At 39.1% G+C, this 22,870-nt stretch overlaps 1 protein-coding gene across 2 annotated transcripts in view; it reads right to left on the reverse strand.

The window, feature by feature from the left end:
- Positions 1-22,870, reverse strand: part of LOC148949235 (uncharacterized) — a 93,417-nt gene that overhangs the window by 39,416 nt on the left and 31,131 nt on the right. The window contains exon 2 of one of the 2 annotated variants that reach the window (XM_089092881.1): positions 1,433-1,632. In XM_089092881.1, the coding sequence (XP_088949007.1) occupies positions 1,433-1,632 (200 nt within the window). Of the gene's footprint in view, positions 1-1,432; positions 1,639-22,870 lie in introns of both variants that reach the window. The other variant, XM_089092880.1, reaches the window with a different exon arrangement.

Consider the following 22,870-nt stretch of genomic DNA (forward strand, 5'->3'; position numbering starts at 1 on the left):
TAGCCATTGTCATGAGAATTCTATTTTTAGTTTTGGTGAGTATTGGTCCAAGTCACTTTTTACTACAAGTTTTTTTTTTATCGCAGACTATTTGATAAGATAAAATTTTTATGAATCTGTTCATTTTCTTTAGTTGAATAGGACAATAAAAAGAAAGAGAGTCAATTTGACAGCTGGATAGTAAATTTAAATTTTGTTTTTCTTTCACTATTCTATTTTTAATGTCTGAATATATAAGGTATTAAGCTCGAGGGGGAGAATTGTCCTGTTAGGACAATATGCCCTAAAATTTGGGCATGGATCTATTATAATCCATGGAAGCAATAATTTTTTTTTGTAATTTAGGTTTGAATTTGATTTTCTTTTAAAATTAAATGCATAATAATTAAATATATTATTGACTAAATAAATATATCCCTTTGCCAGGAATCCTTGTCGTTTAGAATCTACTGTATTTTGTTTCATTTTGTATGCAATACAATTGCTCTTTTTATTTGAGAGTTTTTTTTTCCATAAAAGTATTCAAAAATAAAATTATTCCTACGAAAAAACAAATCCTGAAATATATTCCCTGTCATCTAACCACCACTGGTATTTTGGCGTCCCCCCCCCCCACCTGAAAAATTTTCTGTCGTCACCCTTGATGTGGACCTCTTTAGTTATCCAAGTGCACTTCTTCGGGTGATTAGAGCAACGGGTACTTGCGTGTTATAGTAACCACACTGAAGTTCCTGATCTGAGGAAAACATGTTTCTCTGTCTGTATTCGGAGATAATTAGCTAGTCTCAGTAAGATAAACGACTATGCAGGTATATTTTAGTTAAATATTTAATGTATAAAGTTGGTTAGGTTGGGTATTTAATATAATGCGTTCTGGGCCGCCTGCGTTCTATAATTCTCTGTTGTATTTTGTATATTTTTTTTACTAAAGTATTATATTTACATCATATTTTGGTATATTTTATTAGGATTAACCTAACTTTACTTTATTGGTTTGGTCGCTATAACACGTCAGTACCCAGCAACGATAATCTACCATTTTTTTAATATCATAATACGCTGCACCAGGCAAGGAATAACGCCCGGTACACCACAAGTCCTTTACCCAGTTTAATCACTAGTGCTCTACATATCTGTTGAAACTTCATCTGAATGAATCAATCGAGGATGCTTTTCAGATTAATGCCTCTGGGTGATGGTCCCAGATGAATGTGCAGGCTAGAACGATGCCGTTTTTCATGGGCATATTCCTAGCATTTCCTTCGTCAGGTAAAAAGAGAAACCTGTGTGTTTTTTTGGTTGTTCGACAAGTTGTGACGCCTAGAGTAAAACTTAAAATGCTGCGGAGCATGCATGAATTTAGGTCAATCCCATGATATTTTGATTTTTTCTTTTTGTTTTGGCAACACAAATCGATGCTTTATGGACATACCTTAATGTCAAACATAGTTGGGAAAGTAAATGAATCTTCTCTCCCATCACTTGCGACAGAAAGCGGTGATGAAACGGCATTTCGAAGACATCTCAAAGGAATTAGAACGAGCAATCCAATAGAAATTGAAGATAATGCTGAGATGTAGTTGAATCCCATGTAAAAGTCTAGCAATATCCACAGTCCACGCCAATGTAAAACTGATGCTGTAAGTAGGCAGCTTTTATTCTATGCGACCGGAACTTTATTTTATTTACCATAATTTCAGCCGTGGTATTTGAAAGATACTATAACATTTGAGGCCGTTTGATACTTCCAAAGATCACCTTGTGTCATTCATTTCAATCTTTTTAAACTTGAGCGGCCAAACGATTCAGAATTAATTGGGCGGTCTTACCATAACTTGTATATATTTTTTACAAGAGATATAAATGAACGGCAGAAAACTAAAAGCTGACACCGACTTTCCTGTCATTTTTTTTTTTTTTAACGGAGCAGCATTTTATTTCTAAAGTTCAGGAAAGGGTAGTCCCTTAGACTACGCTAGTAAATCTGCTTGGAAAACACTACAAATGATATCAAAAAAAGTTTCTTTGAATAATTGCTGACAGCTTTGGAAGTTTCCTGTTGTCAGGGTGATTGGGCACAATCTGGCCCCACATTTAAAAGGGTCCAGTGTTAGAATTAAACAGAAATGAAAAAACTGTTTGAAACTTAAAGTAAATTGCTTTTCACGATAATGGAAAAATTATAAATTATTCAAACAATTAAAGTTATATCTATTTTAACTTAGCATTGCTGGATGAGATTTAATCATTCACTTATTACGTTATATATGGTTACAACCTACGATTATTATGTCATTCATCAAGCTTGTACATGAAAATGCACTTTGTGTAAGAAGTGATACTATTTTAAAAACTATTTGTTTTTTAATTACAAAAGGGACTAGATGTAGCAATTTCCTTTAAAATGAGTCAATAAACAACTCTCTATGATTTTCTAGTGCCCAGCTAGCAAAGGAGAAAAACGGAAAAAAATGTCGTCGATGACGAATATGGTAGTTCAAGCCACTTTTCTTATTTTTCATTCCAACATATTTTCTTTGCTGTTCAAGCCAAGAGACTGTAAGTTTCCTATATAGAAGTTTCGGACAAGGCGGTTCTAATAGTGTATTTTGTGCTTCAATCTGACATTATCTTTAGGAGTTATGGGATATTGTATTGTTTTGTATGGGACGTGATTGATCTTTTTCTTCATCTTTTGTTCAGATCTCTAATTTTTCGCTTTTCTATAATCTTTATGATTATTGTAACGCTCCTTAGTCATGCAGTGGATGCAGTGGATAGGTTGTTGGAATTCTACTCCGAAGATCTCAGGTTCAATTTCTCCCACAGGCAATTTTTACACATTTGTCAATTTAAAATCTAAACAAAACTACTATTAATAACTACTGCATGGGATTCCTTTGACTGACACTATTTATGATGAACTTTATCGATTCTTTGTGTAAAACTTTGGCCGCAAATTTACCGTTAAAACCTTGCCTAGATATAAACCGGATTACAAACAAGAAAAAGCCTTTAGCTTTTTCTTCTTTAGAATAGTTAAGAGACGAACCTCGAAGAATCAGGCTACAAATTATGTCCAATATATACAATAGTTTGTTCTTCTAATGATCAACCCTGATTATATAACTGTACAAACCGCTACTACAGTTAAGATGCCTGTACAAGTGAGTATAGGCAAGATTTCATTCTTTATTATAACAATGTCTGAAGTTGCTCTATATATTAATAAACATTTCAGTTAGTATAGACTAGCGTTCATTCTTTCCTATATTAAACCCTGATTACAAACATGAAAAAGCTTACAGCTTTTTATTCTTTGGAATAGTAAGAGACGAACCTCAAGGAATCAGGCAACTAACTAAGTAAAATATATGCAATGGGTTGTTCTTTTAATGGTCGTCTTTTAATATAATCGTCTCTTACTAGATTGCTAGCTACCGCCGCAACCCGGGTAATGCTACTACGGTGTTATAGAAAAAAGGCAGTTTTTCTTAAAAAACTGATTTTTGTAATTATGTATTCCCTAAATTATCTTGTCAAAAGATAAGCCTATATAAACATTGAATTCACTTATTACGTCATATACGGTTATAACCTACAATTACAACGTCACTCATCAAGCTTGTACATGAAAATGCATTTTTCTTGACAAATTGATTCTATTTTAAAAACTATTTTATTTTTGATTACAAAAGGCACTAGAGGTATCATTTTCATTAAAAATGAGCCGTTAAACAGCTCTCAACGATGTTCCAGTGTCAAGCTATCTGAGGAGAAAAAGAAAAAAAAGATGCCTAATATGCAAAATATCGTGGTTCCAGCCGCTTTTCTCGATCTTCAAGGCAATATATTTTCCTTGTTGTTCAAGCCAAGAGACGCTAAGTTTTTTATATAGGGGGTTTTGGACAAGGCTGTTATAATAGTGTACTTTTTGTTTTGATCTAACTGTACTTTTAGGAGTCATGGGCTATTGTAGATTTTACTATGGGGCGTAATCGTCTCTTACTAGGCTGCTAGCTACCGCTGAAACCCGGAAAGGCTTGAGAGCTAGATAGTCCCTGTAAGAGGGAAAGCTGGCATAAATTTTTCAGAATTACATAAAATTTATTATATTCCCTTCTTCATGATATTCTATCATCCTAGGGTAGAACTAAGGCAGATAGTCACACAATAAGGGCAATTTAAATAGTCTATCAGTTCTGTAAGCCACTTGAAGGCAATTAAATGATTCACATATTTATGATCAACCATGTCCAGAGGATTTGTAAGCGAGTGGGTGAATGAGGTTTCTAATTAACAACGTTTTTAATTAAAAACAGACAAAGATTAAAAAGTTGGTATCGGGTGTATCGACTTCAGTGGTATTGGCACCGCGCGCATCGGTATTAGGCGTAAGGGCATCGGTTTTTTTTTTCAATTATAGTTTCGGATCTTCTATATGAATTTTTTATTAAAAACTGGCAAAGATTAATTTAAAAAACAAAGTAGGGAAGTAAACAGAGAAGTTGAAACTTAAAACGAAAAAAAAATTATTATATCACATCCTATCTAATATACATCGATAAAACCGCCAACTGGTGATATTTCCCTATGTTTGTAGGATTATAGAAAACTAAAGCTTTACTGAAAACACAAAACAATATAGGAGTTTTGGTACAGTAAAAGAAAGCGTTTTAAGGACACTTTTAACAGTATAAAAAGAAAGCATTTTAGGACTGTTGCTTTTTTTCCATTAATTTAGCAACACTTCTGCACAATGAGCTCGGTCCAATGATTGGCCGTCTTTTTGGATCTGAAAGGGATACTTCATTATTATTTTGTAGACAAGTTGGAAGTGAAACAATCATGATAGTATTAGGACCACAGACTCGCTTTAAAATTTGTATCATAATTTAAAATTCTCCGTTGTGTGAAATAACTCCATTTCCTGAGTTTGTATTATGGTTTATTTGTTCTTCATTTCAAGTATTACTAGGTGAGACCAAGATGTTACCTGATAAATCAATCCATTATCTTTGCATGCTGTTTAATGACTACACTTCTAAAAATAATATTTATTTTTATATATAAATTTTATGGTAATTTTAATCGTATACTCTAAATTAATAATATTACAGCTCGTGTATGACTTCGAAAAGTGTTATAGTTCAGTTTGTTGTTGTGAGGCCATGTACTGACTTTTGACTCCTAAATCAATATTCTTGTTTTTTGTGCTTGGCTTTTGTTTTTCGGTAAAGTGCTAGTTTTGTGTAATCCTACAAACATGGGCAAATATCAGCATTTGCTTTATTTGCACTAGTTTTGCAAACAAGTGCAAATATGCACTTTTTTCGCACTCCCGTAAATATCATTATTAACTGGTTCTTGTGCTGTTATCGAGGTTTATTTCCTGAACTGGATTAAGGGCGAGTAGTAAAATTTACGAAAGCTTACCATCTACGTAACTCTTTCACCTGTCCAGAAAAACTGACTCTTTTTATTAAAACAGTGTAATTACTATGCTTTTTCAAACTGTAAGGTGAGATCAGTTTTCTAACATGGTTTACAAGATTCGTAGCAAATTTCGTCAGGTAGGCCTATAGCATGTGAAAATGCTGAATTTGGTTATTTTCTGATTTAACCTATTTGTTCCACTTTCTGGGGTACAAATAGAAACGCTGCGCTTGACGAAAGGATTGCATCGATACCATTTGCAGCAGAACTACTGAAAAAACCGTATTGGCTGATGACAATTGAGACTACGAAAAAAACAGGAGGGATATTCCGGAAGAGCTGCTTTAGACCAAAGGGAGAATTACAGGAACCCTTATGTTCTGTTTCGACCAGGAGCTGACTGTAGTGTCATATCTTCCTGAGCCATCAAAAATGGTTTCGCTTCTGGCAACTTGCCATGAGGGTACCAGTCACGCATCCAACCCAGAAGCCTGAGATCACTCAATACTATAATAACATCAAAGTCAGTGTTGAAACATTTGATCAACTGTGTGGTTCAATGTCAACCGCTTGGAAGACCAACAAGTGACCCATTTGTGAATGTTTTATGGACTTATCAACACCAAGTGTATCAACAGTGATGTCATCTACTCCTTCATTATATCCAAATCCGGTGGGAAACCACATTGACGAAAGGCTTTCGTGAATGTTCTGCTCAAAGAGTTGGCCCAGCCGTATATGGCCACTCTGTTAGAAACCTCAACTGTGCAACACTTGATCAGAGTCGATATCAGTCATACAACGAAGATGACGCGTGAAATACATTAAAAACGTCTGTTGAAGAGAAAAAAACGCCCTGTAGTCTTTGCCGAGCATGCATTCATCGAATAACTACCAATTTTTGCAACGACTGCAAAAAGCTGTTCTGCAGTGAACACCATGTGAAGTATTGCATACCATTTGACTCCAAGAAATGTCACAAATCTTTTCTGCTGTTTTATTGAAAGATCTGTTTTTGATAATTTGCCCTAACTATTAAAAGATACTTAAACGATGAGTTTTAGAAGTCAATGTTTCTTCAAATAGTAATTCAGAATAGTAATAGTAATTTCTTCAAAACTTCAGAGCGCTTACCATCTACGTAACATTTTGGTAAGCTTACCTTTCTAGGGGTAAATAAACTACTGTTCTTTGTGTAAAACACAAAGAACTGTATGACAGATAATCGATGTATGTCAATAATAGGATGCTCAAACCTTTTGACAATGTAACTCTTCCATTAGTTTTAACGTTTTCTGTTTTATTTTTTATTAAGAGACCAACCATGGAAGATTCTTCAAGTGATAGCAGTGAGTACTGGACTGACTCAGAGAAGGTTTTAAAAAGCTTTAAATACTCAGCCAGTTCAAATCCAAAGAGCAAAAAGTACTATAAGAAGTACTGAAAGTAGTGAGAGAGCAGTACAAAATTGAGCAGTTGGATTAGACAAACTAGAAATACTGCTGGTATGTTGGTTTCAGATATGGCACACAATATTTGCTACAAAAAAGACTTAAGATGCTCTCAGGGTAAGGCAGCCTGGCGGAAACATGCCACAACGTCAGTGCACCTTGCTAGTGAGAAAACCTGGATCTCAGCACAAACTATGTTATGTGTAAGATCTCACTTCCAGGACACTTAAATTGAAGATTGTTTGTCATAAATTGAAGGTAAAATTGCATGCTTCTCAGTGGAGCAAGATTCACCTTACAGCCTATGCGATGACCACAAAAAAATGACAAAGTCATTACCAGGGCCAGACCTACTAAGAAGGCTTGCTCTGGGCAACCAGAAAGTGACAAACGTTGTGCGTCAGGCACTTGGGCCACGCTCCCGGGAAGACCTAGTGGGCATATTGAAACATATGAAGCTAAGAGAGAAAAGGAAATAATAAATGATAAATAAAATAAAAAGGGGTGAGAAAAAGAGGATTTTAGTAGTAATCAACATTATACTTCTGCCACTTTATGTTCCTTCCGGTTTTTCTGGTAGGTAATTCTATTCTACAGGGGCATTACACCCTTTCAAAGAGATTTACGCAATTTCTAGTTCAAGGTATATACATGTTTTTTTTTACCATCTATTGTATTCTACGACGCCCCCGTACCAAACAGGTTTTTTTCTGATAGATATTCTATTCTACTGGTCAGTACATCTTTCTTTGCCAAGAGATTTACGCAATATAAGGACAAGTTTTTCGGACGTAGCGTTCTAGTTCATGATATACAAGTTTTTTTTTTTAGGTTAAATACGTGATCATTCATATGCAAGTTGATTAGTAGGTTTTTTTTTTAACTTGGCTAATATGTTTTTAAACCTATTGCTACGAACGCTACATGCATTCCATTTTTGGAACTAGGAGTGAGATTGTGTGATGCTATAAGACTGGTTTCGTTTCATGGGTTCATTATTAGAAGGACTAATGTTTTTTGAAAAGGGTAATTACTTCTTTAGTTTACGAGATTTGCGAATTTTTTGCGAAAAGATATTTGCGTAAAGGTATTGCGATGGTTAAGAATGCCTCACGGGTAATTAAAGAATGGGATGCTTGCATCAGCAATACAAAGAATAAGCTCAGATACTTAATAGATTTGACGCTTACAAGAGACATTGCTAGAAAGTATTCAATAGCTTAATTGAAAAGTAACGATAGAATGACATTGTGACTTGACCTAGCTTTACCTCGCCGATGTGGTCTGTATAATACATAAGTAACGTTTGAAAAGTATTGTGAATTTAAAAAGAAATGGCTGAAAAGTGTTTTGTGGGGGATGGGTTGCATGGAGGGTTGAGTTGCACGAGGGTTCAGTTAAAGGGGATACAGTTGCACGGGGGTTTCGGTTATCCAGGGGTTCAGTTACAAGGGGGGTACAGTTGCACGGGGGTGGAGTTAAATGGGGAGGGAGTTCCACGAGAGGGGTGCTTTGTCAAGGTAGATCCATGAGGTCCCTTACAGCACCCCCACAGGGATCCGATCCCCCCACCCCAACCCCGCTCGAACTCCCTAGTCATCAATCGGTAGCAAAGACCCTAACAGAGTCAGCGGTTAACTTATAACGTTTAAATTATCATTATTTTCAAAGTTCCGTTTGAAGGTCTCTGTTGTTTTAAGCCAGTGTAATTTTTTCTTTACATGGTGTTCGTTCAAAAAAGCGAGAATTTCTGTTAAATAAATAATTCTTATATTTTTTCCGTTCAATTGAAGGCGAGTATTTCTGTTAAATAAATAATTGTTATACCTTTTAAAACGACTTTACGGGGTTTGAGGGGGCTCTGTTGTTTTAAGCCGTTTTATTTTTTATTTACTTGGTGTTCTTTAAAAAAGCGAGTATTTTCGTTGTTATTTTTTTTGGTAATTTTAATTATTTTATTAGTTACCGATAGTTCAACGACTCCTCCCCTCAATGACTTCCAGGGGGTTTTATGACTCCTCCTCACAATGAATTCAGATGGTTTTAAGACTCATCCCCCTAGCCATAACTCCATTCAACCTTGAGCGAAGATATAAAAGTTTGATGAAGTATTTTTCTGCTTAACAACTACATTAATAACTTCCAAGATGATAGGACTTATTTTTTAATTTAATTGGGCATGAAAAGTCAAATTATAAAATAATTAAAAATTTATTTCGGAGGGGGTAGCTAAATTCATATACGGTATAATTTACATTAGTCTTATTTTTTAACGATGCTCCTTATTTCTAGTTGAAAATTCTTATTTTTTAATTTAATTGGGAATGAAAAGTCAAAGTCTAACATAAAGAACAAGGTATTTCGGAGGGGGTAGCTAACTTCATATACGGGATAATTTCCATTCGTCTTAGTTTTTAACAATGCTCCTTATTTCTAGTTGAAAATGCTTATTTTTTAATTTAATTGTGAATGAAAAGTCAAAGTCTAACATAAAGAACAATGTATTTCGGAGTGGGTAGCTAACTTCATCTACGGGATAATTTCCATTCGTCTTAGTTTTTAACGATGCTCCTTATTTCTAGTTGAAAATACTTATTTTTTTAATTTAATTGGGAATGAAAAGTCAAAATGCCAGAATGGATGAAATCCACTAGCTCAGTATTGGGGTGTTTGTCCACCAGCCTGAATGGTGGAAATCCACTAATTCAGTATTGAGGTCCTAATCCACCAGACTAAATCGTCGAAATTCACTAGCTCAGACTTGGAGTCTTAGTCCACCAGCCTGAATGGTGGAAATTCACTAGCTCAGAATTGGGGTCTTAGTCCACCAGCCTGAATGGTTGAAATTCACTAGCTCAGAATTGGGGTCTTAGTCAGTGTTCAGATGGGAGCGTTGGGGTCCGACTATCTGGGCTTTATTTGTCAAGACCTGAACGCTAAGCGATGGACATGAGCTCGATTGGGACCCCATTGTGAAAACGGAAAACAAAAAAACAAAAAATATATTGTTGATATGTGTGTAGAGCATGGCATGGTTACCGCTAGGGGCAACAGTCTAACCGTTGACGGTTTTAGTTATCCGTGAATAAGTTCTAAGGCGAGAGTGGAAATTGGGACAAAGTTTTGGAGGTGCCCAACTCACCTGCTCAGAGTCTCAGGCAAGTGACCCTAAATTTGAAAAAGTGTAAATTGGCTCAGATTTTCTAAACTGAGCTGAGACAGTGAATAGATACTATTGGGAAAGTTATTGGAGACGCTGGGCATCCTTGAACACGTGCTAAATTGAGAGAGGAATTTGGGACAATATTTGGGGGCACCCACCCGCCCAGAGTCTCCGGCAGGTGACACAAAAATTTAAAAAACACACATAGACTACAGACACAAAGAGATTAATCACAAACAGAGACGACAAACACACAGAAACGACACATAGAGACGACACATACACAGAGACGACACACACACACAGAGTCAACACACACAGAGAGATGAGACACACACACACAAATGACAAACACACAGAGAGACTACACACACAAGGAGACGTCACACACACAGAGAGCCGAAACACACTTAGAGACAACACACACACATAGAAACAACGCACACACACACAGACAACAACTACACAGAGACGACAAACACGCACACAAAGACGACACACTCAAAGCGACGACTTACACATAGAGACGACACACACACAGAGACGACAAACACACAGAGACGACACGCATAGAGAGACGACACAAACACAGAGACGACACACTCAAAGTGAGGACTTATACATAGAGACGACACACACACAGAGACGACAAACACACAGAGACGACAGACAAAAAGAGACGAATCACACACAGAGAGGACAAACACACAGAAACGACACATAGAGACGACACATGCACAGAGACGATACACACACACAGAGTCAACACACACAGAGAGACGAGACACGCACACAGAAATGACAAAACACACATAGAGACGACACACACCAAGAGACGTCACACACACACACATACGATACACACAAAGAAACGACACACACAGAGAGACAACACACACACACACAGATAAAACATCCACACAGAGACGACACACACACACAGAGACGACACACTCACAGAGACGACAAACACATAGAGACGACAAACACTCATAGAAGACACACACAGTGACAACACACATAGAGAGATAAGAAACACAAACAGAGACGACACACTCATAGTGACGACTTACACATAGAGACGACACACACACAAACACAAACACACAGAGACGACAAACACACAGAGACGACACACATAGAGAGACGACACACACACAGAGACGACACACTCAAAGTGACGACTTACACATAGAGACGACACACACACAGAGACGACACACACCCACAGACGACAGACACAAAGAGACGAATCACACACAGAGAGTACAAAGACACAGAAAAGACACAGATAGAAGACACATGCACAGAGAGAATACACACACACATAGTACACACACACAGAGAGACGAGACACACACACAGAAATAACACATCACACATAGAGACGATACACACAATGAGACGTCACACACACACAGATACGAAACACACATAGAGACGACACACACATAGAGACAACACACACAAACACAGAGACAACATCCACACAGAGACGACACACACACACAGAGACGACACACTCAAAGTGACTACTTACACATATAGACGACACACACACATATACTAAAAACACACAGACACCACACAGATAGAGAGAAGACACACACACAGAGACGAAAAACACAAAGTGACTACTTACACATAGAGACGACACACACACAGAGACGACAAACACACAGAGACGACACACAGAGAGAGACTACACCCAAACAGAGATGAAAAACACACAGAGAAAACACAAACACAGATACTAAACACACAACGAGACGACACACTCACACAGAGGTCAAACACACAGACACTACACACACACACAGAGACGACACACACATAGAGACAACACATACAGAGAGATGACAGACACACAGATACAAAACATCACACAGAGACGACACACACAGAGTCCACACACACACACAGAGTATAAACACACAGAGACGACAGACACAAAGAGACGAATCACACACAGAGAGTACAAACACACAGAAACGACACATAGAGACGACACATTCACAGAGACGATACACACACACACAGAGTCAACACACACAGAGAGACGAGACACACACACACAGAAATGACAAACATATATAGATATCACAAACGCACAGATACCTCACACACACACACAGATACTAAATAAACAGAGTGAAGAAAAACAAATAGAGACAACACACACACACACACAGATAAAATCGACCCTGAGAAGACACAAACACACACACAGAAACAACAAACAGAGACGACACACTCACAGTGACGACTTACACATAGAGACGACACACACCCAGAGAAGACAAGCACACAGTAACCAGACACACACACATAGACACAGAGTCGACACACATATAGAGACAACAAACACACAGAGACGACACACACACAGAGATGACAACACGTAGAGAGACCAAACTCAAACAGAGACTGCAAACACACAGAGACAACACACACACACAGATACGAAACACACACAGAGACGACACATTAACAGAGACGACACACACACACAGAGTCCACACACACAGAGAGAGGACAAACACACAGAGACGACAGACACAAAGAGACGAATCACACACAGAGAGGACAAACACACAGAAACGACACAAAGAGACGTCACACACACACAGATACGAAACACACATAGAGACGACACAAACATAGAGACAACACACACACACAGAGACAACATCCACACAGAGACGACACACACACACAGAGACGACACACTCAAAGTGACGACTTACACATAGAGACGACACACACACACAGAATACACACACACATAGACGACACACATACAGACACGACACACACACAGAGACGACACAAACACAGAGACTACTAACACATATAGACTAAACACACACAGAGAAGACACACACAAAGAGACGACACACATATAGAGACGACACTAAAACAGAGACGACAAACACACACAGAAAACAAACACACACATACCACACACACACACAGACGACACACACACACAGAGCAAACACACAAATAAACGACACACACACACAGAGAAGACAAAAACATAGAGACTACACAGATATAGAGATGACATACACACAGATACGACATACACACAGAGACGACACACACACACACAGAGACAACTCACACACACACAGACGACAAACACACAGAGACGACACACAAAAACAGACGAATCACACACAGAGAGGACAAACACACAGAAACAACACATAGAGACGACACATGCACAGAGACGATACACACACACAGAGTCAACACACACAGAGAGACGAGACACACACACACACAGAAATGACAAACACACATAGAGATGACACACACAAAGAGACGTCACACACACACAGATACGAAACACACATAGGGACGACACACACATAGAGACAACACACACACACACACAGACAACAGCCGCACAGAGGCGACACAAACACACACAGAGAGACGACACACACACAGAGACGACACACTCAAAGTGACGACTTACACATAGAGACTACACACACACAGAGACGACAAGCACACAGAAACGACACACCAACACACAGACACAGATACGAAACACAAATAGAGACAACACATACAAAGACACGAGCCACACACACATAGACGACAACACATAGAGAGACGACACGCACACAGAGACGACAAACACACAGAGACAACACATACACACACATATACGAAACACCCACAGAGACAAAAACTGCACAGATAAGATACACACCCAGTTAGTACACTCACAAAGATAGATGAAAAACACCTTGAGACGACAGAAACAAAGAGATGACTTACACACAGAGAGGACAAACACCCAGACCTGCCACACAGAGTCGACACAGGGACAGAGACGAGACACACACACAGAGTCAACACACACAGAGAGACGAGACATGGCGTATCTGATGAAATAATTTAGGTCTTATGATTCATTTAATTTTTTTTTTTTTTTAATAAAGTAGTTTTTTTTTAGTAAGGACACTCATAACAACACTCACACAGAGAGAACACACACACACACACAGAGACGACACACATACAGAGACGACACACACACAGAGACGACATACAAAAAGTGACGACTTACACATAGAGACGACACACAACATAAGTTACCTAACATTTCTAGGTTAACTTACATCAGGTTAAGTGGCGCGCCACTTAACCTGATGTAAGTTAACATAGAAATGTTAGGTAACTTAACCTAATCGAACCTAAACTAACCTTGGAGGTGAGGGTTCTACTCGTGTGTGCTCTCTGTGTGTGTGTCGTCTCTGTGCTTTGGTCGTCTCTTTTTGTGTTTCGTCACTGTGTGTGTGTGTGTGTGTCGTGTCGTTGGGTGTGTGTGTGTTCTACGTGGGTTTGTCATGTGTGTGTGTGTGTGTGTGTGTCGTCACTTTGTGTCTCGTCTGTGTGTTTTTTGTCGTCTCTGTGTGTGTGTGTGTGTGTGTGTGCGTGTGTCGTTTCTATGTGTAAGTCGTCACTTTGAGTTTGTCGTCTCTGTGTGTGTGTCGCCTCTTTGTGTGTGTGTGTTGTCTCCGTGTGTTTGTCATCTGTGTGTGTGTGTGTGTCGTCTCTTTGTGTCTCGTCTCTGTGTGTTTTGTCGTCTCTGTGTGTGTGTGTGTGTGTGTGTGTGTGTCTTGTCTATGTGTAAATCGTCACTTTGAGTATGTCGTATCTGTTTGTGTGTGCTCTGTGTGTGTGTGTGTCGTCTCTGTGTGTGTGTCGTCTCTTTGGGTGTTTCGTATCTGTGTGTGTGTGTGTGTGTGTCGTCTGTGTGTGTGTGTGTGTTGTCTCAGTGTGTTTGTCATCTGTGTGTGTGTGTGTGTTTTCGTCTCTATGTGTCTCGTCTCTGTGTGTTTTGTCGTCTCTCTGTGTGTGTGTGTGTGTGTGTCGTCTCTATGTGTAAGTCGTCACTTTGAGTATGTCGTCTCTGTGTGTGTGTCCTCTCTGTATGGGTGTCGTCTCTGTGTGTGTGTGTGTGTGTTCTCTCTGTGTGCGTGTTGTTATGAGTGTCCTTACTAAAAAAAAACTACTTTATTAAAAAAAAAAAAAAATTAAATTTATCATAAGACCTAAATTATTTCATAATATACGCCATGTCTCGTCTCTCAGTATGTGTTGACTCTGTGTGTGTGTATCGTCTCTGTCCATGTGTCGTCTCTATGTGTCGTTTCTGTGTGTTTGTCCTCTCTGTGTGTGATTCGTCTCTTTGTGTCTGTCGTCTCTGTGTGTTTGTCCTCTCTCTGTGAGTGGACTCTTTGTGTGTGTGTCGTCTCTGTGCATGTGTCATCTCTGTGGGTGTTTCGTATATGTGTGTGTGTGTTGTCTCTGTGTTTGTCGTCTCTGTGTGCGTGTCGTCTTTCTATGTGGTGTCGTCTCTTTGCGTGTGTGTTGTCTCTGTGTCTGTGTTGTCTCTATATGTGTGTCGTCTCTGTGTATGTGTGTGTATGTTTGTCGTTTCTGTGTGCTTGTCGTCTCTGTGTGTGTGTAGTCTCTATGTGTAAGTCGTCACTTTGAGTGTGTCGTCTCTGTGTGTGTGTCGTCTCTCTGTGTGTGTTTGCGTCGTCTCTGTGCGGATGTTGTCTCTGTGTGTGTGTGTTGTCTCTCTGTGTGTGTCGTCACTATGTGTGTTTCGTATCTGTGTGTGTGTGACGTCTCTTTGTGTGTGTCATCTCTTTGTGTGTTTGTCATGTCTGTGTGTGTGTGTGTCTCGTCTATGTGTGTGTGTTGAATCTGTGTTTGTATCGTCTCTGTGCATGTGTCGTCTCTATGTGTTGTTTCTGTGTGTTTGTCCTCTCTGTGTGTGATTCGTCTCTTTGTGTCTGTCGTCTCTGTGTGTTTGTCCTCTGTGTGTGTGAGTAGACTCTTTGTGTGTGTGTCATCTCTGTGTGTGTTTCGTCTCTGTGTGTCTGTCCTCTCTCTATCTGTGTTGTCTCTCTGTGTGTGTAGTCTCTGTGTGTGTGTGGAGTTTGTCTGTGTTTTTCCTCTGTGTGTGTGTCGTGTGTTTGTGTGTGTCTTGTATGTGTGTGTTTTGTCTGTGTGTGTGTTGTATCTGTCTGCCTGTTGTCTCTCTCTGTGTGTCGTCTCTGTGTGTTTGTCGTCTCTGTGTGTGTGTCGTCTCTATTTGTATGTCGTCTCTTTGTGTGTGTCGTCTCTGTGTGTGTGTTGTCTCTCTTTCTGTGTCGTCTCTGTGTGTTTGTCGTCTCTGTGCCTGTGTCGTCTGTATGTGTTAGTCGTATGTTTGTGTGTCTCGTCTGTGTGTGTGTGCGTGTCGTCTCTGTTTGGATGTTTTCTCTCTGTGTGTGCGTGTGTTGTCTCTATGTGTGTGTCGTCTCAATGTGTGTTTCGTATCTGTGTGTGTGTGACGTCTCTTTGTGTCGTTTCTGTGTGTTTGTCCTCTCTGTGTGTGATTCGTCTCTTTGTGTCTGTCTTATCTGTGTGTTTGTCCTCTCTCTGTGAGTGGATTCTGTGTGTGTGTGTCATCTCTGTGCATGTGTCGTCTCTGTGGGTGTTTCGTATCTTTGTGTGTGCGGTGTCCCTGTGTGTTTGTCGTCTCTGTGTGCGTTTGGTCTCTAAGATGTGTCATATCTGTGTGTGTGTCGTCTCTGTGTCTGTGTTGTCTCTATGTGTGTAGTGACTGTGTGTATGTGTGTGTGTGTCGGGACTGTGTTCGGTTCGTCTCTCTTTATTTGTAGTCTCGCTTTGTAATTCAACTCTATGTGTGTGTCATCTCTTTGTGTCTCGTCTGTGTGTGTGTGTTTGTGTCGTCTCTGTGTGGATGTTGTCTGTGTGTGTGTGTGTTGTCTCTCTGTGTGTGTCGTCACTATGTGTGTTTGGTATCTGTGTGTGTGTGACGTCTCTTTGTGTGTGTCATCTCTATGTGTGTTTGTCATTTCTGTGTGTGTGTGTCTCGTCTCTCTGTGTGTGTTGACTCTGTGTCTGTTTATCGTCTCTGTGCATGTGTCGTCTCTATGTGTCGTTTCTGTGTGTTTGTCCTCTCTGTGTGTGATTCGTCTCTTTGTGTCTGTCGTCTCTGTGTGTTTGTCCTCTGTGTGTGTGAGTGGACTCTGTGTGTGTCGTCTCTGTGGGAATGTTTAGTATCTGTGTGTCTGTCATCTCTATGTCTGTGTTGTCTCTATGTGTGTTTCGTCTCTGTGTGTGTGTGTCGTTTCTGTGTGTTTTTACTATATGTGAGTGTCTCGTTTATGTTTGTTTTTCTTGTCTGTTTTTTTTTTTTCTCTGTGTGTTTGTCGTATCTGTGTGCGTGTCGTCTCTCTGTGTGTGTCGTCTCTGTGTGCTTGTCGTATCTGTGCGTGTGTCATCTCTATGTGTAAGTCATCACTTTGAGTGTGTCGTATCTGTTTGTGTTTCTTCTCTGTATGTGTGTGTCGTCTCTTTGTGTGAGTCGTGTGTGTGTTTGTGTCGTGTCTGTGTGTTTGTCGTCTCTTTGTGTTTGTCGTCTCTGTGTGTGTGTGTCGTCTCTGTGTGGATGTTGTCTCTGTGTGTGTGTTTGTTGTCTCTTTGTGTGTGTCGTCTCTATGTTTGTTTCGTATCTTTGTGTGTGTGTCGTCTCTTTGTGTGTGTCGTCTCTTTTTGTGTTTTGTCATGTCTGTGTGCGTGTCTCGTCTCTCTGTGTGTGTTGACTCTGTGTGTGTATCGTCTCTGTGAATGTGTCGTCTCTCTGTGTCGTTTCTCTGTGTTTTTCCTCTCTGTGTGTGATTCGTCTCTTTTTTTCTGTCGTCTCTGTGTGTTTGTCGTCTCTGTGTGTGTGTCGTCTCTATGTGTAAGTCGTCACTTTGAGTGTGTCGTCTCTGTGTGTGTGTCGTCTCTCTATGTGTGTCGTCTCTGTGTGTTTGTCGTCTCTGTGTGTGTGTCTTCTCTTTGTGTAAGTGGTCACTTTGAGTGTGTTGTCTGTGTGTGTGTGTCGTCTCTCTCTGTGTGTCGTCTCTGTGTGTTTGTCGTCTCTCTGTGTGTGTCGTCTCTATGTGTAAGTCGTCACTTTGAGTGTGTCGTCTCTGTGTGTGTGTGTCGTCTCTGTGTGGATGTTGTCTCTGTGTGTGTGTATTGTCTCTATGTGTGTGTCGTCTCTATGTGTGTTTTGTATCTGTGTGTGTGTGACGTCTCTTTGTGTTTGTCGTCTCTATGTGTGTTTTTTCATGTCTGTGTGCGTGTCTCGTCTCTCTGTGTGTGGTGACTCTGTGTGTGTGTATCGTCTCTGTGAATGTGTCGTCTCTCTGTGTCGTGTCTGTGTGTTTGTCCTCTCTGTGTGTGATTAGTGTCTTTGTGTGTGTCGTCTCGTTGGGTGAGTAGGCTGTATGTGTTTGTCGTCTCTATGTGTAAGTCGTCACTGTGTATGTGTCGTCTCTGCGTGTGTGTCGTCTCTCTATGTGTGTCGTCTCTGTGTGTTTGTCGTCTCTGTGTGTGTGTTGTCTCTATGTGTAAGTCGTCACTTTGAGTGTGTCGTCTCTGTGTGTGTGTTTGTCGTCTCTGTGTGGATGTTGTCTCTGTGTGTTGTCTCTATGTGTGTGTTGTCTCTATGTGTGTTTCGTATCTTTGTGTGTGTGTGTGTGACGTCTCTGTGTGTGTGTCGTCTCGATGTGTGTTTGTCCTTTCTGTGTGTGTGTCTCATCTCTCTGTGTGTGTTGACTCTGTGTGTATATCGTCTCTGTGCATGTGTTGTCTTTATGTGTCGTTTCTGTGTGTTTTTCCTCTCTTTGTGTGATTAATCTCTTTGTGTCTGTCGTCTCTGTGCGTTTTTTAAATTTTTGGGTCACCAGCCGGAGACTCTGGGTGGTTGGGTGCCCCCAAATATTGTCACAAATTCCTCTCTAAATTTAGCACTTTTTCAAGGATGCCCAGCGTCTCCAATAACTTTCCCAATAGTATCTATTCACTGTCTCAACTCAGTTTAGAAAATCTGAGCCAATTTCCACCTTTTCAAATTTAGGGTCACTTGCCTGAGACTCTGAGCAGGTGAGGTGGGCTCCTCCAAAAATTTGTCCCAATTTCCAGTCTCGCCTTAGAACTTATTCACGAATGCCTAAAACTGTCAATGGTTAGACTGTTGCCCCTAGAGGTAGCCATGCCATGCTCTACACACATATCAACAATATATTTTTTGTTTTTTGTTTTCCGTTTTCACAATGGGCTCCCAATCGAGCTCATGTCCATCGCTTAGCATTCAGGTCTTGACAAATAAAGCCCAGATAGTCGGACCCCAACGCTCCAATCTGAACACTGACTAAGACCCCAATTCTGAGCTAGTGAATTTCAACAATTCAGGCTGGTGGACTAAGACCCCAATTCTGAGCTAGTGAATTTCCACCATTCAGGCTGGTCGACTGAAACCCCAATTCTGAGCTAGTGAATTTCGACCATTCAGTCTGGTGGACTTGGACCCCAATACTGAGCTAGTGGATTTCCACCATTCAGGCTGGTGGACTAAGACCCCAATACTGAGCTAGTGGATTTCATCCATTCTGGCACTTTGACTTTTCATTCCCAATTAAATTAAAAAAATAAGCATTTTCAACTAGAAATAAGGAGCATCGTTAAAAACAAAGACGAATGGAAATTATCCCGTAGATGAAGTTAGCTACCCCCTCCGAAATACAGTGTTCTTTATGTTAGAATTTGACTTTTCATTCACAATTAAATTAAAAAATAAGAATTATCAACTAGAAATAAGGAGCATCGTTAAAAACTAAGACGAATGGAAATTATCCCGTATATGAAGTTAGCTACCCCCCTCCGAAATACCTTGTTCTTTATGTTAGACTTTGACTTTTCATTCCCAATTAAATTAAAACATAATTCCTATCATCTTGGAAGTTATTAATGTAGTTGTTAAGCAGAAAAATACTTCATCAAACTTTTATATCTTCGCTCAGGGTTGAATAGAGTTATGGCTAGGGGGATGAGTCCTAAATCCATCTGAATTCATTGTGAGGAGTAGTCATAAAACCCTCCGGAATTCACTGGGGGGAGGAGTCATTTAACACTCGGTAACTAGAAAAATAATTAAACATCCCAAAAAAAATCACACGGAATAACCACGCTTTTTGAACGAACACCAAGTAACGAAAAAATCAAACGGCTTAAAACAACAGAGTCCCCACAAACCCCATAAAGTCATTTTAAAAGGTATAACAATTATTTATTTAACAGAAATCCTCGCCTTCAATTGAACTGAAAAAATATAAGAATTATTTATTTAAAATAAATTCTTGCTTTTTTTAACGAACACCATGTAAAGAAAAAATCAAACTGGCTTAAAACAACAGAGTCCTTCAAACGGAACTTTGAAAATCAAGAGAATGTAAAAGTTACAAGGTAAACCACGGCCCCTTTGGGAGCCTAGAGAACCTTTGAGGACCGGGGAGTTCCTTCGGGGTTGGGGTGGGGGGATCAGATCCCTTTGGGGTTGTGGTAAGGGACCTCACGGCTAAACCACGACAAAGCACTAATCTCGTGGAACTCAATTCCCATTTAACTCAACCCCTGTGCAACTGAATCCCCCTTGTAACTGAACCCCTGTATAACCGAAACCCCCGTGCAACTGTATCCCCTTTAACTGAACCCTCGTGCAACTCAACCCTCCATGCAACCCATCCCCCTCAAAACACCTTTCAGCCATTTCTTTTTAAATTGACAATACTTTTCAAACGTTTCTTATGTATTATACAGACCACATCGGCAAGGTAAAGCTAGGTCAAGTCACAATGTCATTCTATCGTTACTTTTCAATTAAGCTATTGAATACTTTCTAGCAATGTCTCTTGTAAGCGTCAAATCTATTAAGTATCTGAGCTTATTCTTTGTATTGCTGATGCAAGCATCCCATTCTTTAATTACCCGTGAGGCATTCTTAACCATCGCAATACCTTTACGCAAATATCTTTTCGCAAAAAATTCGCAAATCTCGTAAACTAAAGAAGTAATTACCCTTTTCAAAAAACATTAGTCCTTCTATTAATGAACCCATGAAACGAAACTAGTCTTATAGCATCACACAATCTCGCTCCTAGTTCCAAAAATGGAATGCATGTAGCGTTCGTAGTAATAGGTTTAAAAACCTATTAGCCAAGTTTAAAAAAAATAAACCTACTAATCAACTTACAGATGAATGACCACGGATTTAACCTAAAAAAAAAACTTGTATATCATGAACTAGAAATCTACGTCAGAAAAACTTGTCCTTAAATTGCGTAAATCTCTTGGCAAAGAAAGATGTAATGACCAGTAGAATAGAATATCTATCAGAAAAAAACCTGTTTGGTACGGGGGCGTCGTAGAATTCAATAGATGGTAAAAAAAAACATGTATATACCTTGAACTAGAAATTGCGTAAATCTCTTTGAAAGGGTGTAATGCCCCTGTAGAATAGAATTACCTACCAGAAAAACCGGAAGGAACATAAAGTGGCAGAAGTATAATGTTGATTACTACTGATTTTGTCAGCCAATGGTAAAACATGAAGACGAAGAACAAGCAATATTTCGACAAGGACCTCCGCCAAGCTGTCCTCAGTGCTAAGCAAAAGAGAAAAAAAAACACAAAATCTAACCTTTTGGGGTTTACTCGACAAGATGCGAACCGACACTGAATGAAATACCAAGCCGAAATCAACAGAAAAAAGGTTTTACCTAAGAGATTGAGCAAGAATATTTTGCCTAGCAATACTTTTTGCTCGTCTGCAATTTCGGTTTTCATTAGACATGCAGATAGGTTCTCTTAAATTTGAATGATTGCAAATATTAATTGAATCTTTTAGTATTAAATTGTTATAAACTGAGCTTAATGAAATGTCTCCGGTGTCTCTATTTATAGCCAAATTCCTATTTACATATATTTTTTATCTCAATTACCTCTTTAAAAGATTGCGGTAGGCCATTTACAGTAGATATTAAAGTTGCCTCCTCAAAAAGTACCAAATATGTAGGATTTTCAAATATATGCAGGGCCAAGGCGGAATCAAAGTTGTCATTTTTATTTTCAAATCCTAGGGACTTATCTATTGAAATTTTGTGTTCATGCAAACGTTCACCAAGTTTTTGATGGGTTCTACCAATTTAAAATTTCCCACATGAACACAGGACTCTGTAGACACCACTACCCAGTACATGGTCAGTTTTATCTTTTCCTGAGTTGAAAAAATGTTGAACTTTTTGTTCACCTTTGAAAGAAACAGAGAGATTGTGTTTTTTAAAATTTTTCCAAGTTTATCACTAAGTCTTGAAATGTATGGTAGAGTGGGGAAAGTTTTTTTCTCAAATATCGGAACGATTGAATCAAGGGGGACATGCTCCCTATTTTCTTGTTTTATCTTCTTTAATCGTCTATCTATGATATTTTCAATAAGGTTTATTGGGTAGCCATTGCAGAATAAAATATCTTTATTGTAATTTAATTTAGAGTTTACATGATTAAGTCAACTGATTTTTAAAACCCTGTCGACTAAAGAGATTATTAACCCTCTTTACACAGAAGCGTGGTGATTTGACGAGAAGTGTAGATACCGATCATTATGGGTCGGCCTTCTGTATATAGAAAATTCAAGGCTAGGAGTATTTTTTACAATCAAAACATGCAAGAAAAGCAGCTTTCCTGAAGCAGCTTTCTAGTTCCATTGTGAACTGGAGATTTGAATCAGAAGAGTTTAAATATGCCAAAAAATCCCTAAGAGAGTCCTGTCCATGTTCCCAAACAGAAAGGATATCATCAACAAAACGAAACCAGAGAGAGTGTTTTAAGTGGAAACTATTCAAAGCAGATTTCTCTATGAAATCTATGTAAAAATTTACCAAATAAGGAGATA

The sequence above is a fragment of the Artemia sp. Qi Xiang Cuo genome, chromosome 8 (assembly GCF_049724085.1).
Source record: "Artemia sp. Qi Xiang Cuo chromosome 8, ASM4972408v1, whole genome shotgun sequence".
In the NCBI taxonomy this organism is placed as follows: domain Eukaryota; kingdom Metazoa; phylum Arthropoda; class Branchiopoda; order Anostraca; family Artemiidae; genus Artemia; species Artemia sp. Qi Xiang Cuo.